This window comes from Arachis duranensis, chromosome 7, assembly GCF_000817695.3.
Source record: "Arachis duranensis cultivar V14167 chromosome 7, aradu.V14167.gnm2.J7QH, whole genome shotgun sequence".
NCBI classification, from domain to species: Eukaryota; Viridiplantae; Streptophyta; class Magnoliopsida; order Fabales; family Fabaceae; genus Arachis; species Arachis duranensis.
In genome coordinates, this window is record NC_029778.3 from 74,207,429 (window position 1) to 74,219,938 (window position 12,510).

Here is a 12,510-nt window from a genome sequence, read left to right on the forward strand (position 1 = left end):
TTAATTTGGTGATTAATTTTTTTTTGGTATACTTTAATTTTTATATAATTGTTTAAAAATATGTAAGTATGTCTCGTGATGTATTGGAGGGCGGCTCCTCAACTTGCACGATCATTATATATACAATGGCAAGGAGGCCCTCTCATCACCATAGCCAACTTGGCAAAACTCAAAAACACTTTTTTCCTTAGAACTCAAAGAAAATAATGGAATCAGCATTACCATACTACTGGTGGAATGTTGAAATGAAGAACTCAACATTCTTTAGTGCACTCGAACAAATTAAAACTACTACTACGGATTCAACAAACAATGTTCAAAATCATAGCTTCATATTTCCTCTTAACTTTTCATACCTTTCCCTTTCACTAATAACCCTCTTATTCACATGCATTTTCGCCCACTTTCTTCATGCACGAAACACAAAACCAAAGCTTCCACTTCCACCAGGACCATCCCTTTTTATCATGTTAACAAACCTCTTTGAATTTATAAGAAAGCCACAACAAACATTGGCCAAGATTGCTAAGCTTTATGCCCCAGACATAATGCTTTTGAGGCTTGGCCAATCAACCACTGTAATAATCTCTTCACCAAACATTGCCAAAGAAGTTCTCCAAACCAATGATTTGTTGTTCTCCGATCGAACGGTTCCGAGTATTGTGACTTCCCTAGATCACCATAACTATAGCTTGCCATTTCTTCCTGTCTGTCCTCTTTGGAGAGACTTCAGGAGAATATGCAACGACCAATTATTCGCCAATAAGACCCTTGATGCGAGTCAAGGTCTTAGGCGTAAGAAGCTTCAAGATCTTCTTAACGATATGCAAAAATACGGCCGGACTGGCAAAGCCGTTGATGTAGGGCATGCGGCTTTTAGGGCATGCATAAATTTCTTGTCCTATACTTTTGTGTCCGAGGATTTTGTTGAATCTGTAGAGAATGGAGAGTACAAGGACATTGTGTCCACTCTCTTGAAACTAACAGGATCAACTAATGTGGTTGATATTTTTCCATGTTTAAAGATTTTTGATCCTCAAGGTCTTCATAGACACACTATTAATTACCTTACCAAGTTCTTCCACAGCTTGGACAAGTTAATTGACAAAAGGTTGAAGCTAAGAGAAGAACCGCATTATGTCACAAATAATGATATGTTGGACACACTACTTGACATTTCTCAAGAAGATAGCCAAAAAATGGACAGGAGAAAGATCAGACACTTTTTACTTGTAAGATTATATCATTTATATATAGCTCCTTGGTAACATTTTGTTTGCATAGATAATTGGTGGGATAATTAAGATGAAGAATATGTTTAATTAGTATAAAATATTAGTGCTAAAATTTTACGCATAAATTTCATAACATATATTTATGCATTGAACTTATTCGTCATTTCATATGTAAATTTGTACATAATTTCATATGTAAATTGCATATCCTAATAATAATTTTTTAATGTATTTAATATAAAGAAACTACTACGCCAAAGAACACAATCTCAAAAATTTAATGGCAAAAATAACACACGGTTTGAGAATTTTAGACAAATTCAGCTGAGACCCTATATGTGATTTCCAATTTTAGACAAAGGATAATCAAGATCCTTATCCAAATTTGGCTGTACAGATATAAATAAAGTGCAACAACCCCCAACATGGCAACATGTCGGTCCAAAGAAACTTGTGACATAAAAAATAAAAAACAAAACACTTAAATCGCTAATAAGTAATAGTGCTCCATATTATATTTATTTTTCCATGGTTGTATTTTGACATTCTCTCATACAATTCATTGTACATGTGTTGTAGGACCTACTTGTTGCAGGAACAGATACAACAGCATATGGATTAGAAAGAACAATGACAGAAGTACTCCACAATCCAGAAGTAATGTTCAAAGCCAAACAAGAATTAGAACAAAACATTGGGCGTGGTAACCCTATTGATGAATCAGATATTGCAAAACTGCCATACTTACAAGCAATTGTAAAAGAGAGTTTACGGTTACACCCTCCAGCTCCACTCTTGCTTCCAAGAAAAGCTAAGGTTGATGTGGAAATCTCAGGTTATAGGATCCCACAAGGTACAAGGGTCCTCATAAATGAATGGGCTATTGGAAGAAACCCTAATGTGTGGGACGATGCCAATTTGTTCTTGCCTGAGAGATTCTTGGGATCTAAAATTGATGTTAAAGGAAGAGATTTTCAGCTGACACCATTCGGAAGTGGAAGAAGAATTTGTCCTGGCTCACCATTAGCCATGAGAATGATTCATGTCATGTTCGGATCTTTGATCAATTCTTTTGATTGGAAAATTGAAAACATGGACAAAGATCTACCACTGAGAGCTATTCCTATCATAATCAACAACTAAGGAGCCTCATAATTGGTCTCCTTTTTATCCAATGTTGATTTAGTTATGGCTCTATAATTCTCCTTGAATAATGATTAGTTGGTGAATGCTTTCTTTCTTTTTTCTGCTTATTTTTCTCTTGTAAGCTTAATTTGAATTTCTGTCATTTTTAAGTGTGATGAACATCTTGGAATTTGAAGCCTTTGTATGATATGTAGTTGGCTGCAATAAAAGATGTGTGCTTTAGATTTCGTTGTATTATTAATACTAGTTAATACTTTTTTATTTTATTGTGTTTTATTTTTTCATGGTAAGAAAATAAGATTTTTTCCTGATAGTTACTAATCATATCCTTTCAATTGGTATCCAGAAAAGATTTTCTAAATATTATTATTTCATCATTTAATATTATTAATGAATAAGATTGAAGATAAAATGGTTTTCTTTTCATTGAAGAGAAAATGGTTGATTTTGATTAGATGTAAATTATTATTTAAACAAGACTACATCATTAATAAAATTTATTATTTTTATTAATATTTGATTAATATTAAATTTAATAATATTAAATTTTAAATTTTAAATATTAATAATATTAAAATAAATTATTAACTCAAAATATTAATTAATATTAATAAAAAGTATTCATCGTTATTAGTTCTCTTATAATTTTTCATCTTGTCACGCGTATTTTTATTTCTTACTGCTCACTATGTTTGTTCAGGAATTCATATCATCACATGTATAAGCATAACCGCTTGTTTGCGTTGTTATACTTTCTCATTACTGCAAAACTTGATTGAAACATTTTCCTTGGAAGAAAACTATTATACATACGTCACTACAAGATTTTTGTTTATTTGGGGAGGTTTTTTTTCTTATTTGTGAAGGTTTATAACCCCCACCAAATAATTTTTGGGGGTTTCTAAAACCTCCAAAATTTGAGGTGCCACGAGATCTTTTGTGGGAGTTTTTAAAAACTTTCACAATCTATTCAGTGGAGGTTTTGTGTGTGTTTAGTGGGAGTTTTATACTGGTGTTTGTGACAGTTTTAAATCACTTTTTGTGGTAGTTTAAAACCCCCACAAATTAATTTTCTCATTTACGCATTCCTCAAATTAATTTTTTTTACATTAAAATTTAAAAACTAAATCTTTTATAACACAATAATTCCTCAATGACACCAAAAAAATAATAATTTCTCAATATAGGATAACTCTATATATATAAAAGTTCTCAATGTCAATAATTCCAAATATAATTACATATGATATTGTTCTTCATAACTATTACTTGCTTTTCATTAAAAAAAATAAAATAAAATAACTTCAATGTTTTAATATCATATAACTACATAATTGCAATAACAGCAGCTTCAGTAATGCACATGCCCATGGAGTTCTCCACACAAATGATTGTCACGTAGTATAACTAAATAGCATGACCCTGCAGATTATTCACAAAAAATTATTCTATGAATAGCATGACCTTGCATGCCATTGATCAAGGACTAAATTTAAAAATTATTCAATGATACTGATAAACCAAAGCCTGAAAGCAGTAAACTCTTCTAATTATTCACAGAAAAATAAAGTATGGACAAGCTTAGGAAAAACAAACAAAAGGGAAAGAAAAAAAATGCACAATGCTGATTGAATGATGAATGCATACCACACTTTTCACAGTGGAAATAGTTCTCTTGACCACCAACCCTGTTTTTAAATTAGATCATAAAAAATTAGCTTGTATGTCATAAATTCAAGTGACATAAGATATGGATATACTCAACACAGCTAAGTAAACCGTACCTACAGATTTCACACTCATCACAATGAATCTGTTGTTTTCCTATCTGCAAATTGATTAAAAAAACATTCAGCATCATTGAGGAAGTAAAAATATTAACAATTCCTAGCTGGAATTATGCATCAAATTCAGCCTAGTCCATCTCCAAGAAATAAGTTGGAAGAAAATACTTACCGGCTGCTCAGTGTTACAAATTGCACAAACAACCTGAAACACTTTAGAAACTATTTAAAATTTGGAAAACATTGAACTGATAGAAATTTTGAAATGGCCAAAAAGATAAGAAATTTTGCCATCCAAACCTCATCATAGCAGTAGGACCACCCGTCTCTATCTCATCTAAAATATGCTTCAAAGATAGATCTTCTTTTATGCGTACCATTCCCTTCTCAAGCTGATCTATTCAGCCAGTTCCTTGATACTTAGATCCTATGCATTCCATATTTTAGCATTAGTAATATGGACCTGAAATGCATGGTTTATATTATTGTCTCACTATTGGTTTTAAAACAATACACCACTAAGATCCAAAAAACTGCAGGTACAAAAATAAGATTTTCTATAAGATAGAACATGTCCATAAAGTGAAATGAAATGCTAATTAACAATAACATTCTGAAACTTGTTGGGGATCGTACCTTTTTCATTTTTAGGGAGCACACCTTTTCCAGTCTTCTTGATGTTTAGGCTGAATTTTTTCACCCCTGACTCAGCCATCATAAAAACCTAAAATTCTTTTGTAGCACACAATATATAAATAAATAAATAAAATACTTAGTCAAAATTTAGTTTATTTTTCTAACAATCTAAAGTGCTACAAGTGCTACAAGTGTTTCTTCTTTTTAATAGGATAATCAGAATTTAGCTGTTGCATATCTAGGCAAAAAAGCTAATACAATTAAAGAACTCACATGTAACCTTTTGCCAAAATTTTTGGAGTGAGACCACTGAGATTATTAAATGACAAGTCCCTTCAAAAAATATAAGGTTATGGAACTGTACTTGACTGATTGAGGAGGTAAAGGTATTACAAAGTTTCATAGAGGAGTAGAGGACATGCAAAAATGAAAGACCTGTCAAGTTAGTAACAAGTGGAGGGATCTGTCCAGATAGATTATTTTTGCTGAGCCACCTGAAAAGCTTGGCATGATTGAATTAGGAACCATGGAGTTAGAGAAACACTAATGAATAAAATTAAAATTTAAGGGGAACAAAAAAAAAACAGGGTTAAAATAACATCATCATCTATCTATTTGTTAAGACACACTCACAAGTAACTTAGTTGAGACAATAAGCCCAAAGAACTAGGAATTCCTCCAACAAACTGGTTACTGGGAAGGTCTAGAGTTTGAAGCTCTGACAACTTGCCTATCTCAGCCGCGATAGGACCAGATAACTGATTGTTCTGTAGTAACCTAAGTTCAGCAATGAAAAAACTCACTTAGTCACATGATAAAATGAGTTCATTGTATTTTATGACTACTTATTTTTCTCCTACCGTTGTTTGGCATCTATTAAAAAATAGTGGAAGGTTATTATGACTATTTATGAATAAAAAGCATAATAAACAAGGCATCTTTCAGATACTGCTGAGTCAACAATACACCACAATTCACCATTAAGTTTAAAAAGTATAGGCAATTTATGTGGAGAATAAGAGAGACACTCACAATGTTCGGAGATGGCTCAAATTTCCAATTCCTGACAAAAGAGTTCCAGATAAACCAGCACTGGCCATTTTCCTACCAAAAGCAGAAAGTTACCACCAGCAACAAAGATCAGTATCATTAGAATACAGTGGATGGTATTAGAAAGACAGAGAAATGAATTTTTCCCAATATCTAGTCATTCTAATGACATCACTTAAATTTGAAGGAATGGTTTCGTAGAACAAGTTTTGAGAGAAATCAAGAAACTACAGGTTTTTCTTTTGGCCTATCCACTCTAGAATTGACCCACTGAAATAGTTAGCGAATAATTCATACACATCTAGAAGGCTATTGTCAATGAGCAGCTTCTTCAGTTCAAGAGCAATTTTAATAGCTACATGATTGGGAATCTGCAACCAACAAGCAAATCACAAATGATACTAACCAAATCGAATCCACATTGCAGCATTATCATCCAACCGCACCTACTGAGCAAAAATCTAGACAGAACATAGTAGTGATCCGCATTATCACCCAACCGCACCTTCACCTATAAGCACAAAACACAAGGGAATCGATATTCACACTATAGAAGCAAATAAACCAATTGAAACTGAACAGAAAATAGATTCCAAAATGATTGATTATATACATTCATGCAATGAAGAAAATTTTCGATATCTATATTGAAATTGAGGTTTCGAAACGGACCTTAACGAAATCGTACTTGGAAGAAGCATTGCGGGAAGAGAATTTGTTTTTGGAGGAGAAGCTTTGCTTTTCATCGCTTTCTTCGCCGCTGGCAGATGAATGGCTGTAGCAGTGGCGGTGGCTGTGGCGGTAGCAACGGCAGGGCGATGGCGACGACGACGGTTATGATTAGGTCTTGCTCCCTCTCCATCTCACTCGAAGCTACTAGAAGCTAGCCCTTGTTTGCATCTTTACTATGGGCTTTTGAGAGTTTATTTGGGCCTTTAAAATACTCACATTTTTATTTTTGGGAGTTTTGTAAATTGTGACAAATAGATAATGTTGGGGAGGTTTTTAAAACCTCCACTATAAAACCTCCATCAATTAGTGAGAATCTTGTAGTGCGTGTGTGTTCATGGAGTTTTTTAAATAAATAATTTAAATATTTATTTACATGTATAAATAATTTAAACATAATTTATCATTTTATATTCTATTATTTATCTCATCTATAGTGTGGACAAATTAATTGTGGTCGTATTATTCACAACATACATTTAAATAAATAAAACAAGAGCAAATGGAATATAAAAAAAAGTCAATAGAATACAATGTAAATAAGATATATATTTACACTATAAAAAAGATATAAAACGATAAATTTTGATCATCAGTTGTATAAGGAGGTGTAACTAATAACCTTTCTAACCAACATTTCAATCTTTCTTCTCCATTCTTTCAATATGTTTAATAAAAATGTCTAATAGTGAGTATATCTTTATGAGTATTTATCCTAATTGTCACATAAAAATAGTGAGAAAGGGATTATATTTGCGTGTGAGATTTTATTCTTTTGCATACTCGTCGTTTGAATTCTTCGTCTGAAAGCCTAATCTTGACCAACATGGGTACTAATAGGACAAAAGAGATTAAAAGAGTTGGGTATAGGTTGTTAGCACCAATGAAAATAGAGTATTTTGTTTTTGTGTTTTTTTGTCTTGATGGTGATGAGGATGTGTGCCTAATGTTTGATGTCTACGAGAGAATCATGACTCAACAAGTGATGGAGATTTCTACAGAAGTTGGTGATGTAGGTGATAGTAGTTTTAGGCATTCAAATTTTGTCTAAGAGACTAAGATGACCCACCTTTTGCACTACTTCTTTGCATTGTGCTAGTCCAGAGGAACACATAGACGTGAATATTGATGGGTCGGATGAAAAATATGTCGCAGACAGCAATAAAAGTAGTTCTATTGACAATGAAGAGGACTTTGTACTGAAACCCCAATAGGTGGATTAGTTTGATACCTTCTGCCTCCTCCACAATTAGTTCTGAAGCAAGCCATTATCACATTGAATCTTGACGCAATGCAGGAGGATACTGCATTTTTCAATATGGGGAATGAGATGATTACAAGACATATGATAGAGTTAAGTTTCACATTAGTCGTTGATTCAAGAGAAGAGAGGCTGTCATGCTAGGTGTGAAGAATTGCAGCATTCGGAAGAGTGTCGAGTATATGGTCGTGGAGTCTAATCGAGCAAAGTACCATGTGTATTGCAGTCCGACAAAATCTTCGATGTTGGTAAGTCGCATCTTGATGTCTCAAGGAACTTTATTATTCTTTATCATGATGATTATTGATGAACATATTACAATTCTTTTAATCCCATAGGGAGGTGCGTAAGTTTTGAGAACTACATACTTGTCTAACTCCCACCATGTTTGAAAATCATCGTCAGTTGAACAACAACCTTATCTGTAGTGTCATCATGTCTCTCATGCAGTCTAACTCTTCTGTTTCTATCCCTGTCCTATACGGTACAATTAGGTAGAAGTATCATTTCAAACTCTCGTACAGAAAGGTTTGGATGGCGGAAGCAAAAGACAATTGTCCAAATCTACGGTGATTGGGAGGAGTCCTATAACAAGATTTTGAGATTGTTACAAGCATTACAGAGTTATTGTCCCAGCATGATAACTGATTTCAGTGCGGTACCCTACTATGATGGGCACTTATTATAGTGGTTTGTGAATATTACCTATTTGATAAGGTATTTTGGGCTTTTCATCCATCTGTTGAGTCTTTCAAGCACTAAAAGCCTTTTGTCTCCATGGACGGCATGCACATGTATAGAAGTATGGTGGTGTCTTGCAAATTGCAGTGGCACAAGATGGTAATAGTAACATCTTCCCAGTTGCTTTTGCTATCGTAGAATCGCAGACAACGAAGTCATGGTCGTTCTTGCTTACTAACCTTAGGCAACATGTCATTCCACAAGAGAGACTTGATTATATTGGACAAATTCCAAGCCATCAAAGCCGCATTAAATGCTGATGATAGTAGTTGGAAGCCTCTTAATACTTATCATGTGTACTACTGCATCAGACACATGACATCTAACTTCATGACCCACTTCAAATCTACAAAGAGAAAATGATACTTGATCAATGATGTATATAGTCCAAGTAAGGCAGGGTATGAATATAAATGGATGCATTGAGAGGATTGTCTCATGACATGTCAAATTGGGGCAACAGATTCAATAAAGAGATATGGTTACAACATTGTAATAGTAGTCGCAGGTTCGGTCATATGACGATAAATCTCTAAGAGTGCATCAATGTAGTGTTGAAAAGTATGCGATATTTACTAGTTGCTGTAATTGTTAGGTGTACGTACGAGAGGTTGCAGTAGTTATTTGTCAGGAAGGGCAGGAAGGCATAATCACAATTGGCGGCTAGGAACCATTTCTCTCAACAGCTCCTTGCTATTATCGAAAAGAATAAGGAAGGACTACGTTAGGAGGGCCTTACTATATATGGTGGAAAATTAGAGCCACTTGAGGGATAAAGTCAAAATTCCTATTGGGTCTGGTTGTGTTAGCGCACATGTGATTGTGGTATTTTTTAGTCACTTCATTACCTGTGCTCTCATGCACTTGAAGCTTGTGCAATTGCAAGCACCGAGTGGAAAAGATTTGTTCATCATGTGTACAAACAAGCTAGCGTCTTCAAAGTGTACGAGGTGGAGTTCCCATCGATCCCAGATGAGAAGCTATGGTCGAATTGGTACAAGGCCAGTTGCATCCTAATCCATCCATGCACCGAAATGAAAAGAAGAGGCCAATTTTTACTAGACTAAGAAATGATATGGATGAGGTTGAACAAGCAAGGAAAAGGTGTGGCTTATGCAGGCAACTAAGTCACACTAGAAAAGGATGCCCAAATAAGCCCACAAACAATAACTAGTCTTGATGTTATATTTCGTGTTTATCCTATTTCGTATTTGTTGTGTTTAGTATTAATTTTCTTTCGTATTTGTTATGTTCCATGAATCAATATTCTTCAACATATTAAGGGATTATGTTCAAGTGGAATGAGATGGAATTTACATTGTTGGATAGTATAGAAAACAACATAAAAACAAGAGAAAATATCATTTTTTTTCCATACGAGATGCTAAAATGACATTCTTCTCCCCTCTATTAATAAAATGTATATTCTCCTCCCTTATAATTTTTAAAAAATCTCCTCTTTAATCAATTTTAAATTTTTTGTGTTAATTAGTGTTAACTTTATCCATTTTTCAAGAAAAAATAAATTATTTTTTATAAAAGTATCCTTTAGCAAAAATTTTATTTGTTATCATTAAATTTTATTTACCAAAATACTCTTTAATAAATTATTTTTTATTAATTAAATTGTATTTTTACTAAAATATTTTAAAAAAATTTAATAATTAAATTTATTTTTTCTAAGATATTTTTCAATAATTTTTTAATTATTAAATTATGATTTTACCAAAATTTTCGTTAATAATTTTTTTTATATTTTACTATTAATTTTCTGATATCAATATATATATTATTTTAACATTAAATACAAAAATAATTGTTAACGAAAATTTTAGTAAAATCACAATTTAATAATTAAAAATTATTAAAGGATATCTTAAAAAATAATTTAATTATTAATTTCTTTAAAAAATATTCTAGTAAAAATATAATTTGATTAATAAAAAATAATTTATTAAAGACTACTTTGCTAAGCAAAATTTAATGACCAAAAAAATAAACTTTTTGCTAAAAGGTATCTTTAAAAAATATTTTTTTTGAAAAGGGATAAAGTTAACATTAGTTAACACAAAAAATTTAAAATGAATTAAAGATGAGATTTTTTAAATATTATAAGGGAGGAAAATATACATTTTATAAATAGAAGGGATGGAAGTGCCATTTTAGCATCTCGCAGGAGAGGGGAATAATATTTTCTCTAAAAATAATACAAGGTACAAACATTAGTGAAGTAATATAGTTCTAAGTAAATAAGAAAATACTAAATGAAATACATCAACGATGCTGGTCAGGTAGGTAATGCAAGCAATAGCCAGTGCTACACAATGGGGTTTTTGCCTCACGTGCAACTCTCGTTGGTCTGGTAGGAGGCAGAGACTAAACATGGGGGGCAAAGGAGACGGGAACTACATCGTCGTTGTCGGATACATATCGGGAAAAGGAGGAGAATATTGATGTGACTGATATTTCTGTGTTTGATAATGATGTGGAATAGGGGGATACTATGTTGGAGGAGGCAGAGGTTGCGTTGCTTTCATTAAATGACCATTGTCAACCGATGGTGGGGTGACATACAGCTATCTAGGACAAACATCGGTCCCAAATGAGTAAGTGGCTCCAGGTGCGACATAAGGACCCACATAGTTATGTGTGTGGGAGCGGCCAGGACATGAATACTCTATTAGTACCCCTATTCCCTACTCATGTGAAACTGATCTGTAAGACTCTACATAGTATCTTGATCACTGGTGTGCACCAGAAATACCTCATCAAACTAGAACCCATCAACCAAATACCTAGGATGTGAACTTGTCGATTCCCCAAGATCGACCCAGCCAGGCGGGGCCTGTAAAGGATCATCAACGTATGAAGGTGACTATGTCATTGGTGGTAGTGGCGGTGGTAGTGTCGATGACACGTGGTGGTCCTGTGGTATGTCTCTGAGATCCTCATATCATGCATACTCTGCTTCCTCCTCAAACTCCATATCAAGACACTCCCTACGCTTTCTATTTCACTCCCTCCTATGTTGCCTAACTTCTCTTGGCTCTCTCACACCCTTCTCCCTCATAGTTGGCCTCCATGTGTCGATACGCACCTGCCTAGCATGTCTATGATGATCTAGTGCATTAGGCGGAAGGTGTAGCATATCCCTAGGCTGTGTAACGATGGGCTGCACGTCAGTAGTAAGAGATGTTAGTCTAGGGTTGTCGAGCACGTTCTGGTCTAACAAGAACCTAATGTAACAAGCACGTAACCTCCAGTCAAAGTACTCCTAAATGGGACAGAAGTATGGCTTTGGGTGGATGATAATCATGTGTCCCTCTTAAAATCGAGTCTTTCATAAGTGGGTCACCACACATCCTCCCCTTTCTTGTCATGGTGATGTACTTGTCAACATTGACCGGGTCTTGAGAAACAGCTGCTGGGCACTATGCTAGTGCTTCGCTCTATTAGCATGGTGAAACTCTACATAATTGAAGTAAACCATCCATGGGTATCACTGCCCTCCATGTTTGAATCTCCCTGTCATTCTTCAGCTAGTCTGGCATCATGGCCTGTAAATCTAGGTCATCATATGGCATCCAATGGAAATCTATAATGTTCAGCCAAAATTTAAGCATGAAATAACATTTTACAAATAAGTTTATTCATTTGATACGAAATAAAAGAGAACTTTCTAACTTGATCAAGCGTCAACTGATCCAACCAAAGCCACCAGTGAAGGAGCCTGCCTTCAGAATCTCATTCTGCTGGGACATGCCTATCAATCTACCACCACATGCAATAATAAAAAAAATTATATATGAACACATGCAGAAATAATATTAACAAAAATGAAAGACTAAATGAGAAGCTAATAAATGTATACTCATGATCAATGGAAAGGCCAGGGCCTGCTTGTCAAGTGGGCACCATGTCAAAAATT

The 12,510-nt window shown here is 34.0% G+C and overlaps 1 protein-coding gene and 2 long non-coding RNA genes across 5 annotated transcripts; 1 reads left to right on the forward strand and 2 right to left on the reverse strand.

Annotated features, from left to right (window-relative positions):
• Positions 1–169: 169 nt before the first annotated feature.
• Positions 170–2,549, forward strand: LOC107459899 (7-ethoxycoumarin O-deethylase). The gene is made up of 2 exons (XM_016078205.3): positions 170–1,232; positions 1,815–2,549. Exons 1-2 carry the CDS (start codon positions 207–209, stop codon positions 2,376–2,378), a joined length of 1,590 nt encoding a protein of 529 aa, XP_015933691.1. The 5' UTR covers positions 170–206; the 3' UTR covers positions 2,379–2,549.
• A 1,264-nt stretch (positions 2,550–3,813) lies between these two features.
• On the reverse strand, positions 3,814–4,878 carry LOC127740596 (uncharacterized). 2 transcript variants are annotated; one of them, XR_008001182.1, is made up of 3 exons: positions 4,802–4,878; positions 4,166–4,592; positions 3,814–4,069 (listed from the first exon to the last, which is right to left on the reverse strand). It is a non-coding gene; the product is annotated as an uncharacterized LOC127740596 (long non-coding RNA). The 2 variants fall into 2 exon arrangements; XR_008001181.1 differs by having other exon boundaries at positions 4,166–4,628.
• Positions 4,879–5,176: 298 nt separating this feature from the next.
• On the reverse strand, positions 5,177–6,702 carry LOC107459951 (uncharacterized). Of its 2 annotated transcripts, XR_002366162.2 has the most exons (5): positions 6,524–6,702; positions 6,258–6,362; positions 5,834–5,905; positions 5,435–5,578; positions 5,177–5,295 (listed from the first exon to the last, which is right to left on the reverse strand). It is a non-coding gene; the product is annotated as an uncharacterized LOC107459951 (long non-coding RNA). The 2 variants fall into 2 exon arrangements; XR_008001174.1 differs by having other exon boundaries at positions 5,184–5,578.
• Between the last annotated feature and the right edge of the window lie 5,808 nt (positions 6,703–12,510).

Excerpts from the sequence above, each read along its gene's own strand:
- LOC107459899 (XM_016078205.3), top strand. The coding sequence starts at position 207 with ATGGAATCAGCATTACCATACTACTGGTGGAATGTTGAAATGAAGAAC. Across the intron at positions 1,233-1,814 it reads AGATCAGACACTTTTTACTT|GACCTACTTGTTGCAGGAAC; the intron begins GTAAGATTATAT and ends CATGTGTTGTAG.